We start from the raw sequence: 16,347 nt of genomic DNA, 5'->3' as shown, positions 1-16,347 counted from the left end.
AAACCGAAAACCAATTTCGGGCGTGCATCGTTCTTTGTTTCACCCGCTCGCCACGTTGAGGCACAGGAAATGAAAGGGGCCTGTAACAAACAAACAAACAAACAAAACGACTTCTGTAAGAACGGCTCAACAATCATACATTGGAAGTAAGAACACGAACTCAGAAAACTTACCTGTGCTGTTCGTTGACTCCGTGACTCATCTCTTCTGCTGTGCGCATGCGCAGAGTTCAGTAGCCATTTATGATTGCTCATTGCAGTTGTCCGTTTTGACAAGCGCAACTTCGAAGCGACACGACTGCAGGCCATCCACTTCGGCGAACGAAAACGCGGACTAAAATTTATCGAGCTTTTACGACGTCGCAATAAGATCGGAAATGAAACGAGAACACGAAATTCAGATTTGTCGCGCTGGAATGACGGTTCACTGAATCGAAGAACGAAACGTCGGAAACGAGGACCAAACAACGTCGAACCTCTCACCCACCTTTATTCTGTCACTTACCTTTACGCCCGTGCAAGGAGTTCGCCTTCCTGAAAAAAATAACAGCGACACGGATTCGCGGCCCGGAACAACACACGAAACTCCTAATTTGTTCAAACCAAAGCGCGTTATTACGTCTGCGAAGTTTTCGTCGTGCAAAATCCTAACTCCGGCGCCAATTCCGCGATTCTCGCGGACAAACGAAACGCAAAATGTTCGTGTAACTGATCTGCGTTCGATAACGCTGAATTACGCTTTCTTAAGAAAAAACACAATCGATGTCTTTCTCTAACGTCGAATAACCTGTAATTCAGTTCACAGAATAAAACACACAACAAAACATAATATTTATCTTCAGAATTCCTGACAATAAATAACCTTACAGATTCAGACAAATCTTTCAGCACTGAAGCGAAAGACTGAAGAACCAAAATACGTATTTTGGCTTTACTGAATCTTTTTCCTTGCAATGCGATTTGTTCACAGGAAGAGAATGCAAAAGTTCTTTTTGTCTGTCTCTCCTTCTCGCATTGATTTCATTGGTCGTGCCGACCGAACCTGTCAAGTTGTGCACCCTGTGATAAAAAAAAACACACACAGAAATATCAAACCCTCCTAACTGAACGTCCATTGCCATGGACACAAAAGCTAAGTGCACGCGACCTAACTTGGGCACCTATCGGGGAGGGCAGGGAGGACACTTACAAACTATAAAAAAAGTATAAAGTGCACAGGGTTGCCAACTTGACCTTAACCTAACATGCCCTCAGTCGTGGCGGGCGCCGCGTCAAATACAAGTTGCCTGGCACGGACCGACGTGGTTATCGTTGGCAACCTGGGGCCTGGCCGCTCTGATAAGACCGTGCCGATGCTATGGCGTACAAGATCTGCCGCGAGCACCCAGCCCATCCTCCAGCGGATGGGTCCTCGTCCACTAGGGGTTCGGCCGACACTGGTTTTTTCTCTTAACTTTACTGTTTGCGCGTTGCTCCTCTTGCCATGGTCCCTGGTTCGAAGTCTCTCGCTGGCACAACACAACACAACACAACCACAAATACTCAGAGGGTTTATCGAAAATCTTACCGCAATGACCAGAGCCTGCCTGCCTGTAATACACCGCGCGATATAACTACGAAATTTCGACATGTCTGTTAGTTCGCGATGAATGCGTGCGCCATCGAATTCGGCAAGTTATATGATCGTGTAACATGGCCTTTTAGTGTGAGAACATCACAGCCATAAACAAATCAATATGGTTACGATTGGCTGGGCATTTAGACAGCATACATAACACGTTGCGTATAAAATATAAGCTGTGGGGGGGGGGAGGTTCTTCAATGGACAGACAACCAATTTTAAAAAGATTTGTTGCTGATGTCTGCAAATCTCAATTTAACAATAACAAAACAGTTTTGGTTTTCCGTGCTCCGTCCACCACTGGTTGCATTCATAAGCTCCTCTGATCAAAAACCTCCTCTTTGCTTGGTTTCGTGATTTTATTCAGTTTCACATAGCGAAGACGGCCGTCCGATGTTTGGTCAAAATGAATTATTTAAAGTTTTGATTCCGGGTCCATGGAATCATCTTTTCTAGCACAGAACAAATTAGAAAACTAAGGCAACGCCTACATAAGTTCATACTCTACAATAACTGAAATTATTCTCGACTCGAAGCATGATGATATAACAACGATGTATCAGTTGAAGGAGTTTCATTTATTTTATTCTTTCCTGTGATTACATCAAGAAGGCCACGCCCAAGGAATTTGAAACCTAGCAGAAAACTTTGACACGGAAACACGTGACACGAGCTAAGGGGCCTCGGAGTGGAGGAGAATATTATTAAAACGGAGTTAAGATCCGAATTTAAGTTAAATGGTTCGGACTAGGAGTAGAATTTCGGTTTTTCTGGTGACGAGAATTAACTTCCGTGTTCTTTTGTGGCAGTGAATTTCCAGAGAACGTTGTAATGTATGAAGACGTGGAAGAGAATCGAGAAGTTGGAACAGGGACAGAGAGCCTCAGCGTCGAGATGTAAATTAATTAAGAGTTCTTATTGATATGTCAGGATAACATAACACCTGATATGGAAGCTGTGTTCAACATTTGCAAACTTCACTGTGGTAATCCTGACCGAAACTTCAGAACAAAACACATTAAATAGAAGGTTCTGTCCAACTACCCATCACAAGTAACATATTTAGCGACATTTTTAATATTATCATACTACTCTTTATAATATTCCTTGAATTTGTGAGTGGGGACGCCTTTGGTCCCATTTATTTACTGTCTTGAATTCGACTGAAGTTCATTCTTAAGCTCTTTCACGAAACGAAATTTAAAATTTGTCTACATTCAAAGAAGCAACGGATGGCAGGGGCACACGAGAACGTACAAATCATGAAAAGTTAGTGTTCGCCGGCCATGCACACAGAAGGAAAGAATTATTAGGTTTATTAGTGAGTTAGTCATGCAGAAAGAATGATAATTTGTACGATTCGTGTGTGGAGTCTGCCATCAAATAATTTTATATCAATGTTTAATTTACGTGACGTCAGCGGATTTGACAGTTACTGCTCTTACTCAGTCACAATCCAAGAACCTTGGCTATAATGGGGAATAATTTGTTGGTGCAGGAGAACATGTTTCAAGTTTTGTACAAATTCTGAACACAATGAACCGAACTTTTTAAACGCACTGCAGTTTAGACTTCGTAGCCTAAGTAGAACAAACGACGGGAGTTTACGAGGAGATGAAAAGTGTTCATGGTTTCCTATCCTGGAAGATGAAATAGTGGAAGAATTCCTGACTCTATGGATAATGGGAATATTTTACGCGAGAGTACAGGAAAAGCTGCAAAGATGTAACAAATCATTTAACGTGTCGACGTAAAGATAAAATGTAACGTAGTTTGAAGGGGTGGAATGGTGCAGACATCCTAAGAAATGAATTTCACATTTCTCAAGTGTAATTAACTTTTTCATTTAATCACAGGAAGACAATTGTCCGTCATTCTATTGCACGAATCCCAAATCCCAGGATCAGCAAAAGAATTGCCCACGACTTAACTTTGGTACATTAGTGCTCACATCATTTTGCAGCTTCGAAAATAAAGTATAATATAAGACACAGTGACTAGTTATGCGCTGAGAAACTGGATAAAAACACGAAACCTTCTGTACCAGCTCGGGAATCTATCCGAGAGCCTTCCGGATGCAACAAGCAGTGAGCCGAGCGAGGTCATTTTACGGTAATGTCACATGTAAATAGCTGATTATAAATATGAAAACAAAACTATTTAATATTAGCAATGACATCTGAGTGCATCGTAACCCTATTTGACTGAAATGTACTCATCAATTTATATGAAACCGAACTGACATAATATTATCACAATAATTATTTAAGTATCTCCTCAAGTGCATTTAAAATTATTTTCATGAAACTACGACAATAACTTTACAATGGGACCACTGAATTTTTAGACTAAATCATAAGAATGACAATCAACAATTAATGTCCTACAGTAATTTGATTCCCAAACGTTCGCCAGAATTTTGAAGAGAAACTTCTAGAAACTTTGCAAAACTCATTCATTATTAATATGTAATATAATTCAGATCAGCTTGAATATTCATGTCGGAAAAATCAAAATGTCTACCACTTTTGCAACTAATTAATTATTCATATTAATGTGTACTCGGTACAGTTCCTATAGGCTACGCGGATTACAAAGCCACTGGTCAGCAGTAATTTTGTGTACGTGCTCAAAAGTCGGCAAACAAATTTAATATTTTGGAAAAGTTCTTCATTTCTGAATGACTTGAATATTTAATATTTCTACATCGCAAAAAGACGCCATAATGGCTACCAACTTCGCACGTAATTTTCCATGTTGGAATGAATATCGTGAATAATGATTTTGCAATTGTTGACCGAGCAACGTGAAATCAAAGTCGAAGTTATTTCAAATCACGAAACTGTTACGACGTTTTTAGTGAACACTTCTTCATTGTTTCACACGACCTAATTTGCACACACCACGAACTACTTTTTATCCAACTATACAAAGAAAAGTGAAGTAGCTTTTGGACGTGTCCGAAAACATTTAATTTGTCTCTATTAATACGAAATCACAATTAATTTCACGTAAACTATTTAATACAACTTATGGACACTAGTTGCTTATTCTACAATACCAGATTCGTACGCTGTAGGCCAAGATAGACTGCAGGCAGGCTCACGTCTCACCCTTACGAAGGCTAATGGCTCTCTGATGCTACGCGATTAAAAAAATGAAGAGCGATTTCGCCCGTAAGATGTCACCCCACCTGACATCCTGTGACGGTTCAAGCTAAATCTAACAAACGGACGGCATTTAATGATCAAAATAATAAGTGCAGACGCCACTAAATATATTTAGTACGCCTATTATTTGGGTTTTAAAGTTCGACACACATAAAATTATATAAAATTTAACCTGGGGTAAGTGACGTCAGAGACCAGACAAGCAAATGGCGCGCCGCGGTTCCCACGCTATGTCCGCTGTTACTAGCCAAGTACCCAATGTTTCATGCTTTTCAACACAAAGCATTCGTCCAAAACGCAAAATGTAGGCGTTTGTGACACTGCATAAATGCCACTGACCAAGTTTCGCGTCGTAAATAATCTAAACACAAGAGAATTATTGAACATACATTAACTTGGAAACATCCAAGTTTCCCAATTAAAATCTGAGGGCCCACAAAATTGAGCCATCGTAGGTTTAGCTTCATGAAATTCTGTAGCCATTATTCAGTCTTTGTATAAATGTATTCAAATACATTAGGACTGTTCTCGTCACGTTATGAGCTCTAGATTTGACTGCGAAAGAAACTATAGAACAGAATGCTTCTTGACAATGTAATAGTCGCTGGGCTATTCAAGAAATCTGACTTCTGGAAAAGTATTCTAGACTTCCGTGGTTTGCCCTATTAGATCACAGCGCATGGAGCATTATATTTGTTATTGACGCTGAGAACCAAGCAACGAACAGGCATCGACGCGCGGCTTGGGAACTGGGCGCTGTGGAATGGGGTTCGTACTCGGCAGGTTACTGGTTTGAATCCAAGCCTGTATGCTCTGCTGTTGTACTTAGTTACTGTGTTTTATGCGGAAACTCTGGATAATAAAGACAGGTGGATGGACTTTCGGACAGGTATATAGATAGAGATCTGCTCTGCCATAATCTTAAGCTCAGAGGGGGTTCGAAACATTTATTACATGAATAACCATCCCCTAATACATAAAAAGTAAAGATCGAAAGAGGTGTGTTATACATCTAACGCACAGTAAATTTTATTTCAACGACAATTAACATGAAACACCCTGTTTCAGCTCAACCTTCTTTTAAATGGGGGGTCGAGGGTGTGGAGTCGCATAGCGTGTGTCACCAAGCAAGCTACCACAGCTGCAGTTTTAGTAAGTTCACTGTGACAAGAAATTCAGGAACGCTAAAATTGTTGAAATAACACGCACGTTGCATTCTGCATTCATGGTCAGTTGCATCGTAACTCAGTAAAGTCCCAAAATTTAAAAAGTTTGCTTGCCGCATTTGAACGTTAAACAGTGAACGAAAATTCTGACAGCGTACAGAAGCCTGTCGTCATAACCGGCTCTTTTTAAATTCTAAATTACGCATGTCTTTTGAAAATCAGCCTCGAGCACGTGATAAAATAACTCCACCCCACAAAGTATTCTTGTACCCAATCGGTAATAGTCTCTACAAACCTCTAATTAGATCACGTGGCTAATAAAATATGCTCGGTACGGAATGATTTTCTGGATATGGACACTTGTTCTCGAGTCTCCAACTTATTTAGATTTGTCTTCTTCTTTTTATCTTTAAGTTTCATTTTCACTTCTCGGCCTCTTAAAGCCGGGTCCACACTGACGCTCACTGCCATAACATAACAGCGGAAGGCGAAAATGTGGACCCAGGTTTGTGCCCGAAATATTCAACACAGTAATGTCAACGAAATTGACCATGTTTCGCACCCATACCACACAACAGGCAAAATTAGTATTTTGTATACTTTAATCTTCAGGTTCTTAGAAATCAGACGGGAAGACAAAATATTTTGAACTGAGAAGTAGCGAGCATTTCCGGAATTTAATCTCCTCCTAACTTCCTCATGAGCATCATTTTGAATCGTTATTGTTTTTCCCAAGTATTTGAACTTTGTCACACTTTCAAAGGACTTATTAGCCTCCTTAATGTCTGTCGCGTACATCGCGGCGTCCGCTACGACGTGGCTGGTCGCACACTGCGTCCCATCCCAGAGAGCGACGTAGCTGGTGGGATATTTCGGGGTTTTGATGGGTTGTCTCAGGGATTCTTAATTAGCTTAGCGAATCGGTAGGCATGGACTCGAGTCTCATTTGGTGTCACGGCCAGTTCATAACCTGCGTGATCGTTGATCTAGAAATGTTGATCCCGCGTCTCGCAGTCCAATCCTTGATGCTTTATGATCCACGGCGCACGCTTGAGATGGCTCCGTCGCCCCTTCCGGGTCTCCCACTGAGGCTTTATTCTCATGGCCTTGTTTCCGTCGGTCTCTCGACTCGCATCTGCTGACATGGGATTGTATCGCTCGCTCTATCCGTGGCTTCAGAGTCCTGTTCTGTCCTGGGTGTGACGCGAGGCTATGACGTCATTTACTAACCCATGCGGCATTACCAGCTGATCGGGGCAATGACCTCCCGCTCGCCGATGTAGTAAGCCATCTTTGTCAAGGTTTACAAAAACATGCCACAGAAATTATGCGACCTTTGTTGCAGAACCGGGCAGTTAACAAACAAATTTTGGAAAAAGAAGGTTACGCCTTTTCATAAGCATAAAATTTTCGAGTTCTTCTCTCTCTGTAGAAGTAAAAGTGCGTAAGAGCTTACATGATTAAGGACTTTCCTGCCTAAGTTACACGTTTATATAAACCAAGAGCACAATACGTCATTTAAATTTATCAAATGAACGCGAGAATTACAGTTGGGAACAGTCACAAAATCTCAAAGTCGTTCTAACGCATGCGCAGATCGGGCCTACATCACGCTACTCTCAACCTGCAATGAGCAAGATATTCTATGGTTCTCGGCTTGTCAAAGAACATCCCACTTCCTTTACTGAACCAGAAGATTCATTATCGTGTTCGGAAAGCCAATTCGCTACATCGAGTCTCCCTAAGATCCATCTTAATGTTATCCTGCCACCTACGCCGAGGTCTCCTCCCTTCAGGCCTTGTAAACACTCAACTCACCCTAACAACATCGGGTGAGTTGCTCGTCAAGTATTTTTCTCTCTTATCTGTCCCACTCCCGTTTTGGGTCCAAACATCTTCCTCAACACTCTGTTCTCAGAGCCCCTCAGTCTATGTTCCTCCCTCAAAGTGAAAGACCACGTTTTGCACCCATAAATACTTTGCACTCAATAATAGCAAACATTCCCCGGATTTAATCTGCTGATGTAGGGAGATAATGAGAGGGAGATTCGTCGATAATTAGGCTTCTAAATCCGAAATAAAAATTCTTCAGAGTTCCCTAAAACGCTTTAATAATGTCGATGTATCAGGAATTGTAAAGTGTTAGAATTATTATTCAGAATATGTACCCCACTTCTTAGCATCGACATATTTTTATTAAGATTCTGGGCCACGAAACACGTTTAATTCCTTTAAAATTGTAAAAAGTTAATTGCCTACTGGAATATTCTTTTATTATCAATGTTGCCGTGAACACACACAAGTCAATCTAATGTTAATTGAAATTGTGTTAAAAAGAAGACAAGTCTAATTCTCGTACACGAGTTCAAAAATGCAGATGAAAACATTAAATGTGATGAACAATAATAATAAATAGGAATCCCTTACCTCAAACTTTGTTCAATTGTAAGAGACCACGACGTCCACCAGCAATGGTCGATCTAATCAAAACTAAAATGGAAAGAGTGGAGGGCAGTTTGACAGATTTCTTAATAATTCTTGTATAAGATAAGAAATTGTGATATTCTATATTAGTAAGAATTGCCACAAACAACATATTCCTTCCACCTAACATTTACCTTGTTACAAATGAACCTAAACGATAACAAGCCGCTGCATCCAGTCTGTACAAAAAGTCATTATTTCATGGTCACCAACTCTGAAATGACAAATGTTCGTGTAAAAGACAGATCAATGAAAATGTCACCTTATATTTTAAACTGCGGCGTAGCTCAGTCTTTTGTGTGGAAGGAAACAATCTTGGATGAAGATAAGTGCAAAATTCCTCTGACAGCATAGCCGAGTTTCCAGGAAATTCCAAAGTGCTATGGCCGTGACATTCCACATGTAACCAGATTCATTCAGAATGGAGTTGCCTCTTTCCACATCCTACGTCATTAGGAACCCTGCTTATTCCAAACTGCATTACAACACTGATATTTAAACACCGCAACCTATCTGCTGTCACACCACAGCGACCAGAATGGCATATCCAGATCACATCAGGTGTTCTGAGTAAAGGTGACAATTCTGAAAAAAAAGTAACACACACATTGCGAAGACAAGTTTACTGCAATTACTGTCATCATTATTGTCATCTTCTTCTTCCAAACATCTAATCTGTCTCACTGGAATCCTAACTGGTAATATTACACAATATCATATTTCAATAATAACTGTTTCCAAATCCAGACAACAAAAATGGATAAAAACTCAGATCATACTGGCTATACTACCAACTACAAAACATCAGTGCCTTCCTGGACAAACATGTAGTAGCTAGTTTTAACACTTTGCTTAGTATTCAAATTGAGCTGAGTTGTTTTTTAACGATTACGAGGACGAACAAGACCTCAAAACAATGTAGAAATACACGAATTCTGTCGGACAATGTACAAACGTTCTAGGCTACGCTTCAGCAAGTTGTCAAATGTCACTTTCATAAATTACAAAGGGACCCTTTTCCCCCGCCCAGTAACGTATCCAACGCAACGAATTATGGTCGTATTACGTAGGAAAATGGTGGGGACAAACGAAGTCAAATCAGACAAAACGATGAAGTAAAGCAAACGCGAAAAGCCGTTCAATATGACCTTCGTGACTGTGTGTTCGTAAATAATTTGTTTCAGTTACGGTAAAAAAATGATCATTTCCTTGTTAACCAAAGCAACGCGCCATTCATTATACTAAACTACGCTCAGTTTTTCTGCTACCCTTTTTAAAACAATCCGCAAACCTACGCCCACATCTTGGGGCAGATTTTTATTCAAAGTCTTGGTTACTCGTATGGTCACATTTCCAGCAATTATGCGAAGGTTCATCACCGTGTTCACAACTGCATTCGGTTCGGCTGGACCCTACCACAAGCCACCTGAATCCTACTCACTCACACATTCAATGAACAGAATGTTAACACGTAGGATGTCTGAGAAACGCATGCAGGTCTGTAAAACAAAATGCATGGCACAAACACAAAGCATGTGAGACTTCCCCCATGTCAAAATGCACTGTTTTACATTTCCCACAGAAGCAGCAGTTTGCCAGAAGACAACTGAATGCCTTCTCTCTCTCGCTCCACACCCAATTCACATAACATGATGGAGTTAGTTACTATGAGAAACTGGCAGGGTGCTGGGGCCACCTACCCGGTCGCAAATACTCAGACACTCTGTACTGTGGACGTGGGGATTCCCCACTAAGTAAAGGAGAGCCACCAAATTTTCTTACCTTGAGGAAACATCTCTCCATGACACACCAGCAGCAGCAATCTCAATGTAACAAGTAGAAACACAACAAAATAAAGAAAGCAATTCTACAAAACAATATTTTGTATCTGACATTACGTCATAAACAGTTTTACGAGATGAGTTTTGGTGCACGCTGATTACTGAATTAACAGCAATTTCTGATTGAGGTCACAATGTTTATTAAGATCCCGGGACCCCTTCAACATGATGATCATATGCTGATTGAATACCCAATAACAAGATCAATAAAACGTGCAACAAACAAAGCTACGTTCTACCTCCAAGAATCATACGCAAAGGAAACTTCACTCACAGACGGCTCGAACATCTAATATTTTAACAAACATCTGGCAAAAGAGCTGTACCACTTAAAGTCCTCTCCCTTCCATTTCAGCACGGATTCTTACAGTAGTAAGAAGGTCTAGAAATAAAAGGAGGGGAGACACGGGTTTTGTATTGTATGCATTTCCTTCCTGATTTCTGCCCTCTAAAAAATAACTGAGGGTTTTCGTGGGTGCGATATGGGAGCCCAAGATGAGAGGAAGGAGGGGTTATGTAAAAATATATTTATGAGGGAGCAGCCAAGGTGGTCAACGAACACCAAACAGACATATCATTTCATTTCCAGGTCAACAATCTTTAACCAAACTAAATGGTCAATAACTTCAGCCTGTCTCTCTCTCTCTCTCACACACACAAAAACACAATCTCTACATTCTTCCTAAGGAACACTCTGACTGACAACACTAACAAATTAGTCTTTCCTAAGCCAAGAACTCTTCACAACCATTTTACAGACATAAAATAACAATCCTGACAACACCAGCACTGGTACATTGTGACCCACATAAGTGGCACTGCCTTTCTATACTTGGTTCCAACCCACCAAACCACTCCTCATTCCTAATGCAAATCCCCTTACCCCACCACCAACCACGGAATATACCAGAAGTAATACTGAGCCTCATCACATGTCCATGAGACTGACACCTGACAACTCTCAACATATGGTAAGTGTCAAATAAATGGAACCTCTGACAGTCATCTCCATTTTTGCAAGCAAATCCAAATTCATACCACCACACCCCAAACTTACAAGTTTTATAACCGATCCCCTTGCTCAACACAGCAAACTCTCAAAATTAACCAAAAGCACAGAAAATATCCCGGCAGCTCCGCTCACTGTGCACAAAACTAAATTACTTACTCTGGCAAATGCTCACTTATTAATTAGTAAACAGACCATATTAAAGGCTCCTCAGCACTGCACACATCTCACGTGTAACAAAACCTTATCACAAATAGTCACCACCCACGTCTAAAAAGGATAAATAAACCTCACATTCTGATATCCTATGAACAATATCATGAATGCCTCCAGCGTACCACAGATACTGCAATAATGCCAATCCCTCACCACATTTACGTCTTTCGACATATCAACTATCATACTTAGTCACAACATCTAAAGTACCTAATAAAATTGGACAGACTCATCTCTCTCACACGACAACCACATCAAATACATTCTAATGCTCATGTACTCACACAACGAATGCCTGGTTCAGACCGATATCAGTCTCTTGCCGTCTGTTTGGAGCCGAGGATGTTGATCGCTGTCTCCAAGATAAGAACAAGTGCCAGGTGTCCCGGCTTACACGGCTCCCTCTCCTCGTGCCCCATTATGACAGCAAGGGAGTCTACAAACACCAGTCGGTCCATGCCCTTCAGGTTCGCCTGTTTTGATGTCATGGAGAAAGGACGTAAATGAAAGATTAAGAAATGGCAAGCCACTACAACACACCCAACATCTGTAGCACTTCTACTACTAAGGTGAATTCAACCGACAAGGGGCAAGAGGAAGCCGTATCAATCAGATTTATTTTCCATATCACCATCAGTAATGCCACTTTATAATGCCTTCTGGAAGCAAAGGTGGAAACTTCACCATCAGTAATATAAATTGTTTCAATGTTGAACAATCTAAATTTATAAAACTGAACTCACCAGCTTCCTGTGATATCGCCACCATTGTGTAGTGACACACAAGGAACACCGTCGTAACTCTTTCATGGCTGCAGCAACAAACACTCCTACCAACATACACAACAGGCCTTACTGCTTTTTCCAGATATGAAGCAGAAATAAGTATGTCAGATGCTTTCAACAAGTTCACGTACTAAATGTGGTTTTAAGAGAGATTTCAGGTTCTCACAGTGGTCTTTGGGTTCTAACACCACTTGGACTTACAGAAAACCAACACCGATTATGGTTTTCAAACATTTAATGGTTCGCTATATCAGCTGAAGTTATCCTTGTGACTAAGCGCCATGCCATGAGGTAGTGGGAGCATGGAGGTAAACTCCATGCATTCTCAATTATAGAACTATGTGGAGGTCAGCCTCAAAATGTGGTTCCTTAAACTGGCAAAGAAAAATCACGTTCTTCATTGTTTCTTTGTAGTCTCAATAGAAGAAATAGACAAGTTCTTTATTTCATTAAAACCATTTACTACTTTTCAGGAAAAAAGGTCTTCAACACTGTCTTCTCATTTCAATAATGGCATTATAATTCAGAAAAGAAGTTTATTAAACAATTTACTCAAACAGATGAACTTGCCTGTGACTGCCGTCTGGTGAGTGGCTCTGGCTTGCTTATCCTGCAATCTGTACGGAATCCCATGGACTGCGGAGATCTCCACATGTGGATCATCAAAACTGCAACAGCGAATCACAATGAGTAAAGATAATTACACTCACATCCTAATGTTCAATGGTCACAGCAGTGGCCAATGCAGTAGCTGCTTCCTAAATCAGCAACTGATGTAAGAGGCACAGAGCAAATGGGAAATCTGGTTTTATGATATGACAAAGAAATACATTACTTGTAGAAGCCTCCTGGTACTGGCAGGATACTAAACACAAACTAATTGTGATACAGCCTCTAACGGGCTCACTGTACCAGTAAATATTGAGTTCTGGGTGCTCAGAGAAAAATCTATACCAGTGCCTCATAGACTGCCTTGGGACTCGCTTACAATTCTGCGTTGAAAAGCCAGTGATTAACAATCTGTTATGTCATGTTAGTACCATCAGGCTGGAAAAACATCTTTTATTTTGTACACTATTTTAATATCAAGAATGAGGTTAGTTTGACAATATTCTTCTACCTCCAACTGCTCTTATATACCTTGGACAGGAGAAAAGCTGCTGCGCTCTATTCTCATCATCATTAAAATTCAGGGATGCCACCAAGAAACAGCAAATTATTTCCCAGCACTGACGACGGTAGAACGGATCCGTCGTGCTCGACTTCAGAGCACTAGATGCTGTCTCCACGACCTGGAAAACACAAGCAACAGTTTCAAGTTATAACGAGTAAGGGAAGTCAAATGTTTTAGTTACAGTAACTGGCAAGTCACACTTTTCGATCATAGGACAACTGCTATTGCGCATCTCCCGTTAACGACTGTTTGGAAACTCCCTCTCGGTGATGATCACTAAGTATTCCCGTTACCTCCCGCTTTGACATCTCTTTACAGATTTACATGAAGAAAATACAAACTAAGTAATGCGTGGTCAGCACACTTTTAAAGCCCTCCTGGGTCAGAGAACGGACACCCACTATTATCAAGACTGTCCGGTATAGCTATGCCAGAGATCTTCATCACCGCACTTCCTAAACGAGTGAAACTGCAGAGCCCCCCCCCACCCATCTGCTATAGAAACAGATTCACAATGACTGACGATTTGAAGATCTTCCTGTGGCATTAGCTTGAACTGAGAATGTGAAATGGGATGAAGCAGATAAAACGAAATAACATATTCTTTCCAGGAAGAGGAATCACATCTTTGGTGACAAGCTGCGGCCAAAGCCAAGAGCACCTGCAACTTACAGCCTGTCACACAGGACAAACTCTCTCTCATTCCGAGATGTGTTGGCCACCACACTATGAAGCAGACTCTTATCAACGCAATGTGATTGCGGCCGACATTTCTACTATTTTACTACACTCCGTAGAACACCCCACACACATAACTAGACATCCACACCTTACACGTTCACATGATTCATATCTAAGTTGCTATCACACTTGCAACACAATTACCACAACAGAGCAAGCCCCTGTCAATGGGTTAAATAACAGAAAACTGCACCACCTCTCCAGAGGCACACAAAATTTACACGCTGCATTCAGTCCTCTTCTCCATGTACGCACTCAGCAACAGGACGGCCAACCATCGGGGACACAAGCGGTCTTCTCTCGGATGTCAGTCTGTCTAGTGTTGGTGCACTCCTCCTGCAATATACCAGGAAAGGTGTAAGATACACAAGAAATCTAGAATCTCAAGGGGCCACTTTCACAGACATTGGAGGCAAAGTCGTCTGAAATGGAACAATCTCATGCCAACTTATTTTATCTAATGGGTGCCTCCTGCTTATTCAAATATTTAATCTGAAATGGGGGCGGGGGGGGAATGCCGTTCATAGACATACAGGGGATTAGACACGTAAGAACAAACATCCAACATGCAGTCAGCCTCTGTCAGAGCATTACCGTTGCTTGGCAGAAAAAGTATTCCTCTTCCAACTTGGTACATATTCCGAATATTCATCCAGTTAATATTCTTTGTGATATGAAGTCAGAAGACAGTGTCCTACTTCTTGTACTGGTGCCTCTTATGAACAGACAGACACACACACTCACTCACTCACATCCAGTTATTGTAGCTCTATACATACGCTGCCCTTTGTGAGCCAATTAATATGCTCTCTCTTTGAGAAATGTTGGTCCAAAGCCCTATCTCGTGTCAGGGGCACAACACAGAGGTTTTACTCGCCAGTAACAGGTCATCTAACTGCGGCCAATATCGTTCTGGTTCTTCACCCCAGCCATGTCAAACAGAACACCCAGAGGGAACTGAAGCAGGTAACTTCATGATGACGGCATGGCCGGTGTCCTAGAACATTAATGAAAATACATACTTCAGTACCCCAACACAGAGCAAGCGAGCGGACATCACGGCGCACGGAACGACAACCATCAACACTGCACAATGCATACGCCCGAAAACGTGAGTACAGAAGGGATGTGGACTGCCTGCAGGAATATGCCGGGGCACCAACAATGTCGGCGTGAACAACTCTGTAAGCTCCCGAGGAGAGCATTCCACCCTAGGGAATGTTGTGAATGTGCATGTACCTACGTACAGAGGCAAAAGGAGAGGTTACGGTGATGAGAAATTAATCGCGGAAGTTGAAACAAACAATTTCCTTGGCTTACAAGTTGACAACACCTCAGATTGGAAGAAGCACACTGAGTATATTATTCCCTAATTAAGCTCTGCGTGCCTTGCCATCAGAACAGTCATACCACCCATGACAATAGATACTATAAAGCTAGATTACTTTGCTTATTTCCACTCTGTGGTGTCTTATGGATTAATATTTTGGGGGAATTCAACAGACAGTAATAAGGCTTTTTACATGCAAAAGAAAATAATCACAACAATGGCAGGTGTCAAAAGCAGCTTACCTTGTAGAGAATTATTTCGTAAATTTAATACACTTCCACTTGCAAGTGAATTTATACTCTGCTTGCTATCATTTGTGGTGGAAAAGTTGGATAATTTTAAAAGAAATACAGATGTACATAATTTAATTACAAGATGTAAACCCTGCTAAATGTCAAAGAGGAGTGTACTTTACACGTGTCAAGTTATTTAATAATCACCAACCAACAATTAAAACTCTAAATTGTGATATAAATGTATTCAAGCCTGCACTGAAATTAGCTTTCATACTTGAATTGCAAAATCTGAAGGTTATGTACATTCATATGTGAAACACGTTCTTGTAATTGTGTCAAAAGTACCGAGGTTTACGTATATTGAATGAAGTCCTGAAGTCTATGTTTATTGTATGAAATGACTTGTACTGCATCCTTTGGATTACTCCTAAGAAGGATCTATGGAATGCAAACAAACTCTACTCTCTAACATACCTGAATAATGCAATTCCTTATCCAAGTAACAAACACTCCAGGTGCTTCGTTCTGTCTCGTTCTTCACATCTCCAACTCCAAAAAAGCTGCTTCCCCATCAC

General features: G+C 41.0%; 1 protein-coding gene across 3 annotated transcripts; it reads right to left on the bottom strand.

Annotated features, from left to right (window-relative positions):
• Positions 1 to 5,722: 5,722 nt before the first annotated feature.
• Positions 5,723 to 14,627, bottom strand: LOC147874564 (transformation/transcription domain-associated protein-like). 3 transcript variants are annotated; one of them, XM_087345360.1, is made up of 6 exons: positions 14,428 to 14,627; positions 13,432 to 13,583; positions 12,862 to 12,959; positions 12,250 to 12,335; positions 11,791 to 11,979; positions 5,723 to 9,025 (listed from the first exon to the last, which is right to left on the bottom strand). In XM_087345360.1, the coding sequence occupies exons 1-5, from the start codon at positions 14,434 to 14,436 to the stop codon at positions 11,818 to 11,820; spliced, it is 507 nt and encodes a 168-aa protein (XP_087201486.1). In that variant the 5' UTR covers positions 14,437 to 14,627; the 3' UTR covers positions 5,723 to 9,025; positions 11,791 to 11,817. The 3 variants fall into 3 exon arrangements, with proteins under 3 accessions (XP_087201486.1, XP_087201487.1, XP_087201485.1); XM_087345361.1 differs by having other exon boundaries at positions 5,723 to 8,654; XM_087345359.1 differs by having other exon boundaries at positions 5,723 to 11,979.
• Between the last annotated feature and the right edge of the window lie 1,720 nt (positions 14,628 to 16,347).

Source organism: Zootermopsis nevadensis, unplaced genomic scaffold, assembly GCF_977971745.1.
Source record: "Zootermopsis nevadensis isolate Lab colony 2312 unplaced genomic scaffold, Znev_1.0 Znev_ptg000008l, whole genome shotgun sequence".
In the NCBI taxonomy this organism is placed as follows: domain Eukaryota; kingdom Metazoa; phylum Arthropoda; class Insecta; order Blattodea; family Termopsidae; genus Zootermopsis; species Zootermopsis nevadensis.
Note: the sequence above shows the minus strand (reverse complement) of the source record. Positions and strands in the feature narration are given on the sequence as shown.

Bases quoted from the DNA above. Each gene is read 5' to 3' on its own strand.
- LOC147874564 (XM_087345359.1), bottom strand. The intron at 12,960-13,431 runs GTATATAAGAGC...TCGCTGTTGCAG, and splicing joins CAGCTTTTCTCCTGTCCAAG to TTTTGATGATCCACATGTGG. The intron at 12,336-12,861 runs GCAAGTTCATCT...GTATGTTGGTAG, and splicing joins TCACCAGACGGCAGTCACAG to GAGTGTTTGTTGCTGCAGCC.